Source organism: Chionomys nivalis, chromosome 1, assembly GCF_950005125.1.
Source record: "Chionomys nivalis chromosome 1, mChiNiv1.1, whole genome shotgun sequence".
Lineage (NCBI taxonomy): Eukaryota > Metazoa > Chordata > Mammalia > Rodentia > Cricetidae > Chionomys > Chionomys nivalis.
This window is the reverse complement of record NC_080086.1, coordinates 171,694,768-171,713,787: the sequence shown is the minus strand read 5'-3', so window position 1 is coordinate 171,713,787 and position 19,020 is coordinate 171,694,768. Positions and strand designations below refer to the sequence as shown.

General features: G+C 36.8%; 1 protein-coding gene across 2 annotated transcripts in view; it reads left to right on the top strand.

The window, feature by feature from the left end:
• Nucleotides 1–19,020, top strand: part of Mkln1 (muskelin 1) — a 122,668-nt gene that overhangs the window by 18,120 nt on the left and 85,528 nt on the right. For both annotated transcript variants that reach the window (XM_057762666.1, XM_057762674.1), the window contains one exon: nt 12,540–12,609. In XM_057762666.1, the coding sequence (XP_057618649.1) occupies nt 12,540–12,609 (70 nt within the window). The remainder of the gene's footprint in view (nt 1–12,539; nt 12,610–19,020) is intronic.

Below are 19,020 nucleotides of genomic sequence, written 5' to 3'. Positions count from 1 at the left end.
TGGATTCATGCAAATATGAGCAACTGCATATATATCTGTTCATTGACCTTTACCAACTGAAGGACATCTTGATTGTTTCCAGTGTGGCATTAGTAGAAGTAAAGCTGCTTTAAATACTTGATGTAGGTTTTATTTGGAAATAAATTTTTATTTCTACTGCATCAGTGTTCAAGAGTCTAGTTATTGAATTATATGAAAGGTACTTTTGTAAGAAACTGTAGTTGGCACCTAGAATGACTGGACCATTCCACACTCACATGAGTGTGCAGGTGTTCCAGTTTCTCTTGAGTTCTTTTTTTTTTCTTGTTGTATTTTTTTATTTATTATTGTTAGTGTGTGTGTGTGTGTGTACATATGTATATGTGGCAACATGCGAGAGTCAGTTCCCTCCTACCATGGGGATTGAATTCAGGTTGTTACCCATTGAGCCATGTCAGCCATCCACCGTTTCTCTGAATTTGTAATAGACTTTGCTGCTGTCACTGGTTTTTAATTTTAGCTGTTCTGATTAATGATAACTGAATGTGGATGTTGTAATGCCTAATGGTGATCACATGTTTTCATGTGTTTTTCTGTCTCTTGTATGTACCCAATGAAATGTTATTCATGTCTTGCCTTTTTTCTAATTGAATTGTTTTCTTTTCTTTTCTTTTTAAAATTGTTGTGATCACTTGTATGTTCTAGATATAAGTCCTTTTTAAAAATATATAGACTGTATTTTATCATTTTATCCTTTTAACACAATTCTTCTCAGAGCAAAACTTTAATCTTTCTGTGGCCTGATTTTTGCTTTTATAGATTTGTGGTTTTATGTGTATGTGTGTATGTGTAAGAACTTAACTGGGATTTAGAGACAAGAGAATTGTATATTGTGGATAGTAATATAATTAGTGTATAGCTGTTTTGGAAAACAGTACAGAGAGCTCTCAAAAAATCTTTACAACCCAGCAGCCCCATTCCTGGGTATATAAAAGTCATTACATCAAAGAGATAGCCACGTAAGTGTTTATCACAGCACTATTCACAGGAACCAGAATTATAGAGTTAGCCAAGACGTTCATCAGCAGATGAATGGATTTCTTAAAGAGGTATATGAGGACTGAGATGTCTCACTGGTTAAGAACACTTGATACTCTTGCAGAGGACCGTAGTTTTATTCCTAGCACCCACATGACTCACAATCATCTATAACTTCAGTCTCAGGGGTTCTGGTGCCCTCTTCTGACCCACACAAATGGCATTCACACACAGATATATGCCTGTACACGCCGGTTTTTTTTAAAGGTGTGGGGGTGGGGAGAATACTATTTAACCATAAAAAGGATGAAATCCTATCATTGCAGCAGCATGACTGAAACTGGAGAGCGTTATGTTAAGTAAAATAAATTAGGTACAGAAACAAATATTGCAGAAGCTAAAGACATTAATCACATAGTAGTAGATGGTGGTGTAGCAATTAGTAGAGGCTAGGAAGAAAAAAAAGAGGGTAGGATAATCAGTACCCAGAAGTAGTTGCTGTAGTTCTCTTCTGTTACAAAATTGGGGAACTAATCCAAAGCAATTAACTGTATATTTCAAAATAACTGGAGAGGAAGAATTGGGTTCCCAGGATCATATGCATGATAGTATTTGAGGGGATAGAAGGGCTGAGTACTCTGGTGATCGTTATACATTGTATTTGTATATGGACTTGAGTTATAAAGTTGTGGTCACATAAGTCAGTATAAATACTATATGTTAAATGAAAAAATGGAAACTCTGGAGCTGGAAAGATGGCTCAGTGCAGTGGTTAAGAAGAGCACTTGCTGCTCTCAGAGGACTGTGTCCATTTCCAGCACTCATGTCTGATGATGCACAGTTGCCTGTAACTCCATTTGCAGAGGATCTAATGTCTTTGGTCTCTTGGGCACTTACACACACACACACACACACACACACACACGTGCGCACGCCTAATCCCCTCCACTCCCCCGCCACCAAAAAAAAAAAAAAGCCTCTAAGCCTCTAGAGGTCTATGTTTTTTTTTTCTTTTTTTCTTTTTTTAAGGTAGCCAGACTCCACTTCATTCTTTTCTCTAGTTCTCTCAATTTTGGTTTGATTTTTACTGTAATTTTTGTTTTACTTGTTATTTTTGTCATATTCATGCTTTCATTTCTTTTCTCTCCTAGTTTCTTAGGGTAGAAGCTTAGGCGATTCATTTTAAAATTTTTCTGATTTGCTAATGTATATTTAACACTTGTAAGGTTTTTCTCCCCATTTTATCTATTTCAAAATATTTCTGTGTTTATCCCGAGATTTCTTTGATTTGCGTATTATCCGGAACTGTGTTGTTTATGCCAAATAATTTAAGATTTTGTAGTTATCTTCTATGAATGATTCTAATTTAATTCCACTGAGATCTGTGAACATGCTGTGTATAAGGTTCTGTTCTTTTGTTACGAAAATGTATTTTCCCGCCTTAGTGAGTGCGAGCTTGGGGAGAATACACTTTGTTGTTGGTGTTCTGGAGATGTCAGATCCAGTTGATTGATGGTGCTTTTCAGTTCAATGGTATTCTGAATTTTTGCCTGCTAAATCTGTCAATTGCTGAAAAGAAGGAGGTTGATATTTCCAGTTATAATAGTGCTTCTTGCAATTCTGACAGTTTTCCCCTTGAGTATTTTGACACTTTGTTTGGTGCAGTCACATTAAGGATTTTTATGTCTTCTTGAAGAATTGACACATTTTCATTAATGCCCCTCTATCCCTGATGATTTCCCCTCTACTTAAGTAAGTCTGATATCGATATGGCTATTTCACCTTCTCTTAAAACACGATGCACCTTCATCTGTTTCATTATATTCATCCATGTTATTTATGTGGGTTTTTTATAAATGATGTATTTGAGCAGTTTTTTTCTCACCCATTCCAGCATTCTCTTTTACTTGTTTTAGTTAAATCATTCACATATAAGTTGATTACTGATACAATTGGGTTCATATCTACCATATTTGCAACATTTTTCTATTCATGTATGTGTTTCTTGCATCTTTTCTTTTTCTGTCTCTGATTTGAAATTAGCCTCCAATGTGACTTTACTTTCTTTTGCATATTAATTATATTCATTTAAATTTTTAGTTCTTGTGTTAATAGAAGAGTATATTTTGGCTTACAGTTCTGGAGGGTTAGAGTCCATAACAGCTGGTACAGCATGGAAATAGGTGGCAGGAACAGGAAGATAAAAGCACACATCTTGAACTGCAAGCATGAATCAGAGGCAACAACTAGAAGTAGGCAAAGCATCTTACTCTCAAAGCTCTCCTCCAGTGATGTACTTCCTCCAGCAAGGCTACACCACCTAAACCAAGTGTTGAAATGCCTGAGACTCTGAGGGCATTTCTCATTTAGACCATCTCAGTGCTTATACTAGAGTTTGCAAAGTTTGTTTGTCACTAATCTAACTCCAGCTTTAAATAATACTGCTTATGAGTGGTATAAATAACTGATTTTCAGAATATATTTTATTTCTCTCTTGTATGATTATATCGGAGTGTCATAGATTGGGTAGTTTGTAATAGATGGAAATTTATTGGATTACAGTTCTAGAAACTGACCCATCTAAGATTCAGTAGCCAACACCTGACAAAAAGGTCTTCTGTCTGAAACATCTCGTGGCAGAAGGGTAGAAAGGGAGGCAGGTAACAAAAGGACACTCTACTTTATCCTTTCTAAATGAGCCCAATCTTGATATACAAAATGTGCAATGAGATTAAGTCAGGTGTCTGTTTTTATGACTACCCATCTCTGGACATTTTTTTTTAAAAATTAAAACTTTATTCTTTGACAATTTCATACATGTATACATTTATCTTGTCCTTCCCAACCCCTCAGCATGTGCTCCCAATGTTTCCTTCCCATCTTCATGCTTTCTCCTTTTGTTTAAACCCACTGAGTCTAGTTAGTGCTACCTACTAGAATTCAGACTGACTTTGTTGGCTTGATCCTGTGCATTTGATCATAATTACAGTGAGAGCAGCACTCAGCTGGGCATGTTTCTTTCTACCATCTCTTCACTGTGTTGCTGGAGCTTAGGAGAACCAAGTTGATATGGATGTTCTATTTAGGGTTGAGTACTTAATAGCCACTTTTTAAAAAATACTTTGACCTAGTTATGAGTCTTTACATTAAATTGCTGCTCACTGTAAAAGCAACTTCTCTCATCAGGGTTGAGAGCAGCACTCATCTGTGGGCATAAACAAATATCTAGAAGGCAATTTGATTGCGTATCCATTAGTAGAACAGCAGTAATGGGTTGCACCCCAGGGCCTATGACTTCCAGAATTATAGACTTTTGACCAGACATGGGTTCCCTTCTATGGACCAGGCCTTAGATCCAACCAGAAAGTGATTGGTTACCCCCATGATCTTCATGCCACTATTGCCTGGTAAGTCAGTATTGTAGCGTGCAGGATAGTCACTGTTGTGTAATATCATTGATGACTTTACTCTCCTACCTGCCTGCATGGCACCTTCCAGCATTATGAAAATTAGGCCATCTGTGAGGAAGTTTTCAGGTCAATTCCAGTTTGATTTCTGTGTGTCCTACAATTAGAATGTATTGTGTCTTCAGCACAAGGGTATTTAAAATCTAGTTCTTGTAGACAGTCAAGAGCAGTGGCAGTAGACTGTATTGTGTTGGTGGAGGTATCACCTATAAGACCTTTATGAATAATTCATAAGGAACTATCCCACTCATGGCACTAAGATTTTCATTTAATAACACATGTTGTCTGGGGAAAGATTACCCACCCATGCAGGGAACCAGTGTTCAAATCCCTTTATAGTTAATTTAAGGGCTTAGAGTAGTGGAGGATATTTAATACATCCTTAGTTTTAGTTAAGCCCGTTTCTTCCTCATTCATCCACTATGTCCATTGCACTTAGATCTTTAACTCTTGAATATTCACTCTACTTTCAAATAACCTACCAAAAGATTGGTCCTCTTTCCCCATTTAATAATTGACATAGTTTCTTTGCTTGCCTGTGGAGTTTTTGATGAGAAGTGTAATGTAGCTTTATTATTGTTTCTCTGTAGATGAGTTCTCTCGATTCTCTGACATTTTTTTTATAACTTCTCTGTGTTCTTGGTTTTCTGCTATTGGAATATGATATGCATATGTGCTAGTTTTTATCAGTTTGCACAAACCTAGGACACCCCCCCCCCACCCGCCCTGAGAAGAAGGAACCCCAGTTGAGAAATTGCTTCCATCACATTGATCTAGGGACATGTCTGTCAGGTATTTTCTTGATAAAATGATTAATTGCCACAACAGGCAAGTGATCCTGGGTTGTATGAAAAAGCAAAGTAGCTTTGCAAGTGATGGAGAACAAGTCAGTATGTGGATATCCTCCATGGTTCGTAACCGGAAGTTTCCCACTCACCAGTTCCTGAATAGTCACTCAAGAGGATTAATATTAATTACAAACTGTTTGGCTTCTTACTTCAGGCTTATTATTAACTAGCTTTTATAACTGAAATTAACCCATTTCTATTATATTTTACCACGAGGTTGGTGACTTGTTACCTCACATCTTGCTTCTCCAGTAGCTGCTGGTGTCTCTTAGACTCTGCCTTTTTTTCTTCCTCTTTCTGCTTAGATTTCCCGCTTAGCTGTTTTCTGCCCTGCCATAGGCCAAAGCAACTTCTTTTTAAATCATTGGTAATAAAACATATTCACAACATACTGAGGAGCATCCCACATCAGTGGTTCTTGCTCTCTGTCCCTGCTTGAGTTCTTGATCTGACTTTTCTTAAAGTTGAACTATGTCATCCTTCTGTCCACCTCCCCCCTCCCCGCCATTTGTTTTTAGTTATGATGTTTAGCACAGCATTAACAAAATCTAACCAGTATAGCCTAGATTTAGATTCTTTTTCTTTCCATTGGTTTTGTCTCATCTTCCTGGATAAGTGGTTTGATGTCTGTTATGACTTCTGGAATTTCTGTCACTGTATTGCCTTAAATATTTCTACTATTCCTGTTCCTGTCTTTTATTGCAGCTATTTGTAAGTCATAGCCCTTTTATGTCTTACCGCCTTTGGACACCTTCACTCCTTTTTCTTCTTTTCAGTTTGGGGTTTTTTATTAGGAGATTTTCAAACTCAGATTCCTTCTTTAATGCTACCTACCTATCCTATTTATTATTTATCTATTCCTTTAGAACTCTTAAGTAACTATAACTATAGTTATTTTAAAACATTTCTTATCTGATAATTATAAATTCTGTATTACCTTAATCTGGTTCTAATATGCTGTGTATTCAAACTTAAAAGTTTTTTTAAGGCTCTTCCTCCCGTCTACTCCCTTATTTTTCTCTCTTCTCTTCTCTCCTCTCATCTCTCCTTCCAGTCATAATCTCCTTGTATAGCCCAGGCTGGCCCCAAGTTTGTAATATTCCAGTGTTGGCTTCTTCTTAAATATTAGGAGTACAGATGTGTGTTTGGTACTCTGTTCAGTATTAGCATGCTTTCTAATTGTGTGTTCATTGGTAGCGTTCAGTCCAGTTCCTTTTCTATAACAGGCCATCCTAAGGAGTTAACAAAGAACCTCTACAATTTTTTCCCACCTGATAGCTGATTTTAAGTGACCAACGTAACTTCCAGCTAGTATTTGAGATACTCAACAGGAATATCTAGCATCCACCTTTTCCTTTCCACCTCCCATTTCCTTTTTTTCTTTTCTTTTTTCATTTTGTATTTTTTTTAAATTTAGCTAGAAATATGCTGCCTGCATTTGTTTGTTTTGAAACAGAGTCTCTTTTCTCTCTTTGTAGCTTTGGGTATCCTGGAACTTGTAGATCATGATGGCCTAGAATTCACAGAGGTTGGCCTGCCTCTTCCTCCCAAGTGCTAGGTAGGATTAAAGGCCTGTGACACCAAGATAGAATCCTCTCTAAATTTTTTTGTTTATTTTTGTTTTTCAAGATAGGGTTTCTCTGTGTTGCTTTGGAGTCTGTCCTGGAACTAGCTCTTGTAGACCAGGCTGTCCTCGAACTCACAGAGATCCACCTGTCTCTGCCTCCCAAGTGCTGGGATTAAAGGTGTGCTGTCTACATTTTTGCAGTGTACATTTGCATTCTGTTATGCCAAATCCTCATGGTTGGTTTAGTTCTGTTTCTTATAAATGTCTTGATATTTTTATTTGAATGCTCAAGGACATTAAAAGAAACAACAAAGACAAGCAGAGCATGATTTGTGCATTCCTTTATTCCTTTATTCCCTGGGCTTGGGAGGCAGAGGCAGGTGGATATCTTATTTTTAAGGTAGCCTGGTCTACATTGTGATTTCCATGGCAGCCAGAGCTACAAACAAATAAACCAAAAACCTGTGTTTCTTGGTATGTTTCTCTAGCATGCTGCTTATTCTTTTACTGTGGATTGAAGATTATTTAGAAAGATTTGCTTGAAGCATGACTTGACCTATTTACTGCTTTGCTTTTTTGCATATCTTTGATTACTTTCTAACATGCTTTTTCTGGACTTTTTGTTTTGTTTGTTTGAGACGGGATTTCTCTGTGTAAGAGCGCTGGAACTTGCTTTGTAAACTAGACTGACTGGAAACTCACAGAGATTGTTCTGTCCTTGCTTCCTAAATGCTGGGATTAAAGGCATGCATCATCATCACCTGACTTTTCTGGGCCTTTTTTTTGAAGGGATACTTTTGGGGATACATTTTTATAATTTAGTTTTGTTTGCTTTTTTTTTCTTCTAAAAATAAAACCAAGAAACAAGTTTTCTCCCTCATTTGGGACTCTTATTTTACTGGCTGTTTCTGATGTCTAGCCATACCCTTTGTTCCAATTTTTACTTCCTTTTTAAAATTTATTCTTTATTTTGTGTATATGGGTGTTTTGCCTGCATGTATGTTGGTGCACTACTGTTGTGTAGTGCTTGTGGAGTCTAGAAGAGGACTGGAGTTTAGATATAGTCATGAGCTGCTTATGTGGGTGGAATTGGCCCAGGTCCTCGAGAGAAGCCTGCTGTTGATGGTTGAGCAACCCCTCCAGCCCCAGGTTTGCTGCCGTTTTCTTAATTTCTTTTAGGTTATTTCAAAATACTGAGGAACATTTTCATCTTCGATTTGCTTGATTGCTCTGAAGTTTTTATTATGTTAGAATATTATTTTTCCTCCAGTATTTTCTGGTAGGCTTTCCTTTGTTCTTTGTTTTCTCCTGGTAGAAAAGGAAGAACTGGAGGAGGAAGGGATGGGTAAGTGTAGCTTTGAGCTCTGGCATTCAAGGCCCTGCCTTTAAGACACAAGGTATTTTTACAGACTGTCACTTTTACTTTTATGGAGATAGTACAACATTTTTCCCCCTTCCCCTTGATTTGTCTTTATGTCTTTGTTTTCTGAAGAGGACTCTATTAGTATTTACAGTTATGTGATTTGAAGGCTGTGTCACTCAGACCTCTGCCCACTGAGTTCTCATTCTTTTTGCTTTGCAGAGCCCCCTTTCCCCCTGTTCCTTGCATGTCCTTTTCTGGGTCTGTCTTTCACAGAATTAGAGACTATTAGACACCCAGGATCAGCATGTGAATATGGTCCAGTTCCCTTAGAGCCCATGAAGGACATTTTCTGACTTTATCCAGTTCTCAGATTGTTTGCTGTTGCCAGGATTTGATTTTATTCATTCCTTTGTAAAGAATAGACTTTTCTTTTTATATAAGTAGCTTCTTCTAATTAATGTAATTAGCATTTTTCCAGAGGAGTGTGTGTATGTTAAGTTTTATACTCCATTTGAGAACTCTATTTTTTTTTTTAACATTTGTTGCAGGCAGTTATTTCTGTCCCGCCAGCCTGCTCCTAAATAAATGCACGGAGACTTCTTATTAATTATGAAAGCTCTGCCGATGGCTTAGACTTGTTTCTAACTAGCTCCTATAACTTAAATGAACCCATTTCTAATCATCTATATGTTGCCACGTGACTTGTGACTTTTACTTTTCTTCTTGCATGTCTGTTCTGTCTCATCTGCTGGGGACTCTACCCTTCTTTTCTTCCCAGAGTGTTCGCCTGTCTGGCTCTCCTGCCTATACCTCCTGCTTAGCTAATGGCCTTTTAGCTTTTATTAAACCGCTCAGAAGGTGCCTTGAAAAGACATATCTTCACGGTATACAAAGAGATTATTCCACAACAACTTGCAGCAGTGTACGATTATCTTATTTAGAGCCCTGCTTGTTTATCTTGTTATCATTTGAATGAGAAGGGGACACTGTGTCCATCCTTTCGTCCTTACCAAATTATCCTCTTCTACTATCATCCCTTTTAAAATTCTAAATTCTGCATATGTGAGAAAATGTGCATATCTTTCTTTGTGAGTATGGTTATTTCACTCCTTGTGTTGAAAATATATTTGGGGGACATAGTGGCTCATGGCTGTGATCGTAGCAGTTGGAAGGCTTATGTAGAAAAATTACTAGAAATTAAAGCTCAACCTAGGCTACAGAGCTTGAGTTTTCTCTTTTCAAAACCAGCCAGCTAACAGTCACTGTCCGTATTTGTGGAATTCGGTGTGCTTCAATACAAGTATGCTCTGTGTAATGCTTAGATCATAGGAATTGCTTTGCCTGGCAGCTCAGACAGCTGCCATTTTTTGTTGTTGGAAACATCCAAATTTCTAATGACTTTCAATATTAAATCTTGTAATCTTGGTAGTTGTTCTACTTTGCTTTATTGAATATTAGAAGGTATTCTTCCTAACAAACTACATCCCTGTACCTGTTAACTATGCCTTCTCCATCCTTCCTTTCTCCACAGTTCCCACAGGCCCTGGTAACTACTGTCTTCCTCTTTCTTGAGATAAACTTGTTTCCTGTGTGCTGTTGTGTAGGATGAAGATGATGCATGCTACCCTGAATGAAAGATGTGACAGCTTCATATATGAATGCTGTTTTCTTATAATACTTGATTTCTTACATGTATAAACAATGTTTGCCCTTTACTTACTATTATGTAGTGAACATTTTCTGATGATTAATTAAAATCAGTTTTTTGTATATAATTTTACTCGGTGTTGTGTAACATAAACATGTCATATTTTACCTAATCTCAATTGTTAGGCTTCTTACAAATTGCTTTAAATTGTGTTATGATTATTGTGAATGATTGATACCTTCTAGATAATTTTGTAGGTTAAGTTCTAAGAAGTAGTTAGATTCCATGACTTTAAATCCTTATTTAGGTGTATATATTTAGGCAGATCCATTTTTCTGTGTTCAGTTTCTAAATATATACTTTAAAAGAGGATAGTTTATACAAGCCAGATTTTTAGACCCATATTATCCTGGCTGTTTTCGTCATTTTCATTTTACAACTATGCATATTTTTATTGTTTTTGTTGTAGAGTATGTTAGAATTGTTTCCTGAAAATTAATTTACATACCTACCAGCAAAACAGAGTATCAATTTGCTAGCTTTAGCTAGCAGTTGATGTTTTAATTCAGAAATATATGTCTTTGATGATATGGCCCCAGTTGTTAAGGGCAGATGCATGTTTTGAATCCCCAGTGTTTGGATTAATACTGGCTTTATGTGTTTGAGATTTTGCCTGTTATTATGTGATTTTTTAGATTTAAGTAATTAAATGTTTATATTTTTATTTACCTTTTGTATTTTGTTTTGTATTTTTATATTTTGTTTGTTCTCATTGATTTCTTTTTAATTAATTTTGAATTCTATATTTGCCTTAATCTTTGTGGAATATGTAAATGAAAGTAGTTCTTTTTTTATGGTCTTCTTTTAAAAATTTCTTCACATGGGGCTAGAGAAATGGCTCAGTGGTTAAAGAGCACTTGTTTATTTTACGATGGACCTGAGTTTGGTTCTTAGCACCCACATCATGGCTAACAACCGTCTGTAACTCTAGTTCTGTGGTCTGTTCTCTGTGAGCACCAGACATGCACATTGTGTGCATGCAAACATGCAGGCAAGCACCCAGACACAAGTTAAAAATAAATCTTTAGCTGGGTGGTGGTGACTCACGCCTTTAATTACAGAACTCTGGAGGCAGAGACAGGCGGATCTCTGTGAGTTCAAGGCCAGCCTGGACTACAAGAGCTAGTTCCAGGGCAAGCTCCAAAGCTACAGAGGAACTCTGCCTTGAAAAGCCAAAATAAAAAAATAAATCTTTTTTTAAAAAAGCTATTTACTCATCTACTTGTTATAATAAATCTATCATTTTTGGTAGTAGTTAAATAATTATATAATTCATTCACTCATTTATTAAGCACTCTGTAGATATACAGCTAATATTCTAAAAATATATTTTCATTTTAGAATAATTACAAACTACAGAAAAGCTGCAAAGATTTTTTCCCTTAAGCTAACGTTTTTCTACTGTTAACGTTTAGTATTTCCATGGTAAATTTGTCACAGAAAAGATACAAACATTGATATGTTACTATTAACTAAACTTTACATTGTTTTTGGATCTCACTACTTTCCCCAGAAATGTTTCTTGCTCATGTAGGGTCGCATTCAAGACACAGCATTGCCATTTAGTTGCCTTGTTTCCTTTCACTTCTTGATACATGACAAAAAAGGAAGGATACAGTCTTCCTTTTTTGTTGGTGTTATTTTGTTTGTTGTTTTCTAAATTTTTAAAGATATGTGTATTTTGTTTTATGTATAAGTGTTTTGGTCACATGTATGTACTACATGTGTGTCTAGTGCCTGTGGAGGTCAGAAGAGCACGTGAGGTCCCCTGAGCTGGGGTCATGGATGGTTGTAATCTTCCGTGTGTGAGTGCTGACAAACAATTGAATACTAGTCCTCTGCAAGGACTTTTAATCACTGAGCCATCTCTCCATCCCTGCTTTTTTTTTTTTTTTTTTATTTTTACCCACTTAACAGTGTTTGAAAGAATCCTAGTCATGTATTTTACTGAAAGTTTTTCAGATTGAGTTTGTGTGATGTTTTTCTTATAGTTATATTAGGCTTATTTGTAGTGGTGTGGACTCTGGGTATTATTTTATACTTCTGTTATAAGCACATACTACTGCTTTGTTCCTATTCTTTTCCAGCTTCTTTCATACTTCTTGGTTGGCTCCTTCTTGGCCAAGTATTCTTTTCAATGTTTTTTTTTTTTTTTGTTTTTTTGTTTTTTTTTTTTTTTAAATCTTGAATTTACTAGAGGCTTTCTGTACTACTTTTTTTTTTAAAAATTATTTATTCATTTTATATATGTGAGTGCTCTGTCAACTTTATGCCAGAAGAAGGCAACAGAATTATGCTATAGATGGTTGTGGTTTACCATGTGATTGCTGGAAATTGGACTCAGGACCCCTGGAAGAGGAGCCAGTGCTCTTAACCTAAGATGAGCCATCTCTGCAGCCCATTTGTATTTCTTTTTACGGTTTCTATGCTGTTCTCATTCAAACTACAAACACTGAATAACTTTGTGCTAGTTTCAGTAGTTTGATAATACTGGGTTATTCCTTTTTTGCCCATTGATTTTCACTTACTATTTTAACTAATTGCTTCTTTTTTCTTTTCTTTATTCCAGGAACATTTTAGTGGATAAACCAAATGACCAGTCTTCCAGATGGTCTTCAGAGAGCAACTATCCTCCCCAGGTAAGATTACATGTAGCATCTGAGACTGTTTAAAAGTCAGAATAGATGGGCACTTACTTGCTCAGTTGGTATTAGTTAGAACCCGTTGAGGATTTTGTTTTCGGGATTGTGAGCTACATTTTCTTTTTGGTCTATTAAATTTTTATTTTATAGATTAAAACAATGTGGGATTTGATGAGACATTTTTACTTCTTCCTGTTGAAAATTTAAATTCTAATTTATTTTTATATATTAATAAGGATGCAAAATTAAGTTTTGTTTTGTTCTTTAAAAAAAACTCACGAGGAAAATATTAGACAAGAATTGACTGGAATGCTTGTACTTGTCCTGGTCTGACCCAAAGTTATGTTATACTCAAATCATTCTGAAAGTATTTAGGAATATTAGTAAGTTGAACTTTGACTGAGGGCCCTTTTGAGAAAAGTCAACATAGTTTGTTACATTATTGTCCTTGTAATCTTTTAAAAATTACATTTCTTGTTTGTTTATGTATGTGTGTGGAATGTGAATGTAGAATGTGAGTGCATATGTGCATGTGGAGATGTGATGGTGAATTATGGGAGTCAGGTCTCTCCTTCTAACACCTGAATTTTGCAAGCGCCTTTACTGGCTAAGCCGCGCTGGCTTGGTTTGCTGTGTTAAAATAGTCTATGTAGAAGGTGTTATGGCCAGAGCCGTACTCTTTTTCATTGGTAAGTATTACTATCATTACAAAGGATCATATTCATTATACACGTTCAGTGTCTACGCTTAGGGTATAATAGGTAAATTTATAATGTCTATGTCCTGGAAGGTGTGATAAAGTAGGTGGGTAAACAATGCAGTAGAATTCATGGGAGCCTAGTTTCTGTACTTAATGTACCTTTATGCTTGGAAAGTTTTTATTAGTTATCTGTGTTTTCATGTGCTTTAGCATTTCTCTGTATTTTGAGATGCTGCTTTATTATTACGCGTATACAACAATTTGTTTATTCTCCTTTTTATGTACATGTGGTTTTTCTTTTTCCGTTTGTGTAATTATGAATAAATCTTACATAATAGTCCTCTAAGATTAAAGGATAATTCATATTTTCATTTATTTTTGATAAATATTTAATATGTAATTGTACTTTAAGGCAGGGATACTTTATATGAAATTATAAAAGTTGTTGCTTTACAGCCTTATACGATGTCCTGACACACATTTAAATTTATTAATTATTGTTAGTATGAAGTATTTTTAATTTATAATTCATGGGTCACTAATGATATTAAGCATTCCCCTTCTGCTCACTTATTAGCTGTTCATTTAGGACCTTTTGGGGGATGGTCAGGGAGGGTCCTAGAGATGGAATTCAGGGTCTCACATATGCTAGGCAAGTCTTCTAACACTGAGTCACACCTCTCCTCAGCCTTATTTAGTTTTTTAATGAATTATTTTACCCATTTTTAAAAAACAACATTGCTTCTCTTTGAGTATTGAACTTTGGAGGTTGCTTATATATCTTGTGCATAAATCCTTTTTTGGTTTCTTTTTGTGTGTAGCTTGACAGTTCATTTCCTTAGCATTGTCTTTTATTCGTCTTTTAACAGTTACGGGTGTATAATACTACTATACTTAAGATATAAACATATCTGTTACCTCTAGAAATTTTTCTTATACCATTTCTAGTCCATCAACCTTGTCTGTTTCTAGGCATCCACTGATTGGTGTCCTCTTTTACTGTCCATTGTAGTTTTTAGTTTCGATAGTTCTCATCTTATCCTGTTCTCGCTGTTTCTTTCTTTCCTTCCTTCCTTCCTTCCTTCCTTCCTTCCTTCCTTCCTTCCTTCCTTCCTTCCTTCCTTCCTTCCTTCCTTCCTTCCTTCCTTCCTTCCTTCCCCTTTCCCTTTTTTTTTTTTTTTTTGAGTCTACAGATTGGCATGCCAATGTGTGCCAGCTAAACCCACATAAAACCTGAGAGAACTTGGAAAGGAATTCTAGACACAAAAAACAAAGTTTAGCCACATTGTTTTTCATATAGGCTCTGTTTGCTGGTGGCAAGCAGAGACATGGCTACTTTACAAGGTTTCCTGACTCAGCTTTAGTAGCAAAAACTGCACGGCCTCTTTAAAAAACGGCTTCCTGGTTTGTGCTGGCAGAACGAACTCTAGCTCTTTTGGGAGGTCCTGCACTTAAATGGGGTCTGTCAGTAGCATGTTACAAATTGTTTAGTGGCGCAACATAGAACCACTAAGTCCCTGGGAGCTGGGGTGCTGTGTGCGGCTTGCAGAGGTGGTAAACAGACCTCTGCCATTTTGGACTGGACAGCCAAAAGGCAAAGCAGCATTAGTCCTAGGCATGCTGCTTAGCAGTTTAAGAAGTGGTCCTGGTCAGAAAAGGATTTCAGATACACAATAGGACAGATTCAGACATAAAAGACCTCTAAACGAGATACAATGTGTTTAAAAATGTATGTAGGCTTGGGAGAAAGAGGAAAAGAATATAGACAGTTATAAAAAAAGAAGTAAAGTCTTCAAAGAGACAGTAAAAGTAATATAAAAGAGTACAAACAGTCTTAGATTAAACGAGTTAAGAAAAGTAAGCCATGTACAGATGGCGTATAGAGTCTGGATTATGTATAACTATTATGTTTTCTTTAATTTTTTGACTGTGAAGGAGCTAAGTCAGAGAGACATTTCATTGTATGGGCTGTTACGGTAAACCAACATATATATTTTAAAGGTATCTTAACTTCAAAATATGGGTCTAAGGATATGTTGCTTTGGAAAAGGAGGTTCTACTTTTATTTTCACAGAAGATGAAAACCTGTGGATTCCTTCCAGACTAGTGTGCTTTGATGGAGCAAGACTCCACCCTTGAAAGGTCACCATGAACACCCCCAGAAATTACTTTGTCGAACAGAAAACAGGAAGCAGTTTGGAGAGAACTACACCCAAATTCTCAAATATTATTTATAAGTTTTTTTTATATTTAAGGGGGGATATGCTATAGAGATAAATACTTTGCATTGGTATGGATCTTGGTCTATTGATACAAATTTAAGGTCATTTTTGTTACATGTATATTTCTGTTCTTGATTAAAGTATTATGTTTGTGCAGCTCATTTAAAAATGTAATGTATAATTAATAAATACAGGTTAATAGATAGTCATCTGTAATAGTCAAGTTTGTAGTCAATATTAGTTAGGTTTTCTAGATATATAAAGATATATTTCAGTTAGATAATTTTCAAACCTTTCAAAGACCCATGGAATATGATATTTTATGTTTTAAGAATTTAAGACTTTTCACGACAATGAGACACATCTGCTCCTGGCAGCACAAATCTAGTTCAAGAGAAAGATAGGCATTAGGAATTTGCTAGCCATTTGGACAAGAAACTGCTCTTGCTTGGACTGCTTGATGTTGTACTGTATGAACTGGACATGCAGGACCCACAGAAAAATGACTGCTGAACTTACCTAAAGGTGAGATCGTCCTTTGGGTTCCAGCTCCATGAGAGAGTCTTCCAGACATTCAAGACACAGAAGAGAGTGACTGACAAACAGCCAATACAGGCGGAACTGACTCTGAGATTTCCTGCTTCATGGAAAAGTCTGATGGATATTGTGAGCCTGTCGGCTGAAAATCGGATGCGCCAGTGTTGCAGAAGAACTTTGGGTGACTGCCCAGGCAGCGAGATGTTTCAATTCTAGAGTTTTGCAAGAAATGCTTACAATGCACTTCCTGTTAACTTAGGTAATATTATATCCTTCTGGGTTCTTTGATGGAGTTGAAGACTAGCTATTTATAGTTACAGTTTTCTTTAGTTAGGAAAGAAGGTAAAGTAGATATAAATATTGTAACTATAATTCTTGCTTGATACCTGTTTTGTTATATGTAATTTTACCATGTTAAAATTAAAACTTTCCTTTTTATTTAAACAGAAAAGGGGAAATGGTGTGGGAAGTCCTTTTCTATATGTGTTATTTTTATTGGTTAATGAATAAAGCTGCTTTTGGCCAGTGGCTTAACAGAGAAAAGGCAGGTGGGAAATCTGAACAGAGATGTAGAGAGAGAGAGTAGGCAGAGTCAGGGAGAAGCCATATAGCCACCACAGGATACAGATGCCTCCACTGGAGCCCATCAAACCTTTGCTGGTAGGCCACAACTTCATGGTGATGCTACTACTTCAGTTTCCTGAGATCTAGAATTACAGACATGAATCAACATACCAGAATTTCATATAAATGACATAATGTGTGTTTTTGTTTGACTTATTTGTCAAAATAATTATTTTAAGATTAATCTTGGAAACACACCTCTGAAGTCAGAAACTGTATGATACTTACTGGAATTCGGGTTAACTCAGCTATTTCATCCATAAATTGGCACTACTTATTATCTCCATGACTAAATTTACACACTCCTAACTGAACCAAGACTAGCTAAACCTAACAGCAAACCAAATATTTATTCAGTGTAGGAATACTAGAAACGCATTCCAAAAGGTAGGCACTCACTTGCAGAGATTTCTGGTTATCATACCAAAGCCAGAACTAGAACCTGATCTAGATCCAGAAGTCAGAGCCAAAACAAGATTCAGACCCAGGTACTGATCTAGAGTCCTTAGATACAGAGCACATAGGATGGAGACTCAGATAAACTGCTAGCACAAGACAGCCTTCTGGGAACTAGAAAAGAAATGTGGGAGATGGCCCGATGGAGCTCAACAGTCAGGGCAAGTCTACCCCCTGGGTAGTGTCTACTTTTGTAGTTTGTAGAGTTTGATGCCTTGAAAAATCTTTGTTTTTCAATACAGGGTTTTTCTTTGTAGTCTTGGCTGTCTTGGAACTCATTCTGTAGACCAGGTTGGGCTGAAACTCACAGAGATCCACCTGCCTCTACCTCCCTGGTGCTGGGAATAAAGGCGTGTGCCACTACTGCCTGGCTACCTTGAACAGTCTTTTAACAGAGGAAAGTGATACCTCAACCATGCTGCCACCTAGTCCTTCCCCTAAATTGCAGACAGTACCATTGAAAAATGAAAGGTAACCTTCAATCAGCAGTAACAACTAACAAGTTTCTAATTTAAGTTTCAACTCAAAAACAATAGGTAACACGAAAAACCAATATAATTTGCACCTCCCCAAGTTACAATCCTGGCATAATGGCCACCAGTGAGAAAGAATAGCCTAATCTGAAGAGATAAAGCTCACTTCATGTTCTACGATGATGATCTACCTGCCAAGACATGCCTGTTGGTACAGTAGCCGCAGAAATGTCATGGAGTGAACCTTAGAAAGAAAGATTCCTGATTGGATTTAAGGCCTGCTCCACAGGTATGGCATCATCATCAGGAACAGGAACCTTTGGTTAGATAGGGTACAGACCCTAGGAGAGAATCTATTACTACTACTCTGCTAATGGACATAGTATTAAGTTGACTCCTGATGACTTGTTATACCCATAAATTAGTACATCTGTCAACTCTTATCAGAGAAGATGCTTTTTGTACTCAACAGTGATAAACCCGAGATCCACAATGGTCATGGTGCAGAGAGTAAGAGATTGAGACATTCATATAGCAACCCCTTCTCCCAAGGCTTAGGAATCATTTAGGAAGAGGGGACAGAAAGATTGTAAGAGCCAGAGTCAGTAGATGACTAAATGGAAGCAGAATTTTCTGGACACAGGAGGGAAGTTCCACATGTGAATTCACAGTGGTTAGAACAGCTTCAAAAGACCTGTGTAGGCTAGGCAAGCCCAGTTACAACATGGAGAGGAGAGAGGGGCATGAAGTCCCACCTCTGACTAAGGAGCTGTTGGTAGTTGATAGCTACTGCTAGGAGAGGAACAGTTATTTTTTTCTTTAAGGTATGGCCCTTGGTAGGTGGACCATCCTCTAGTAAAGGCCACACATCCTAGAGTATATATACAGCATAAACTGTACTTGATGAGTTTTGAAAAAGAGGATACAAGTTGGGTGGTAAGGATGGATCTGGGAGAAGTAGGGGTATGTAGCTATAATAAAAATGCATTGTACAAAATTCTCAAAGAACTAATAAAAATGAGAAAACCTGAAAACACAAAAGAAAAGAGAGATTTATCCAACAAGGAGACATTACATTTTTACACATTGATACTTGTGCTGAGTACAAGTGCACTTGTTTTCATAAGACACGCTTTGCTAGGTTCAAAGACACAGTTTGACTCCATGTTTGTTTTGTTTTTCAAGACAGGGTTTTTCTGTGAGCTCTGGTTGTCCTGGAACTCACTCTGTAGGTCAGGCTGGCCTTGAACTCACAGAGATCCGCCTGTCTCTGCCTCCAGAGTGCTGGGATTAAAGGTGTGCAACACTACTGCCTGGCCTCTTCGTCAATTTTGAGTTCATGTCAAAAAGTAAATTGAAGCATCTGTATCTTGATCAAAAGAACTTAACAAATACT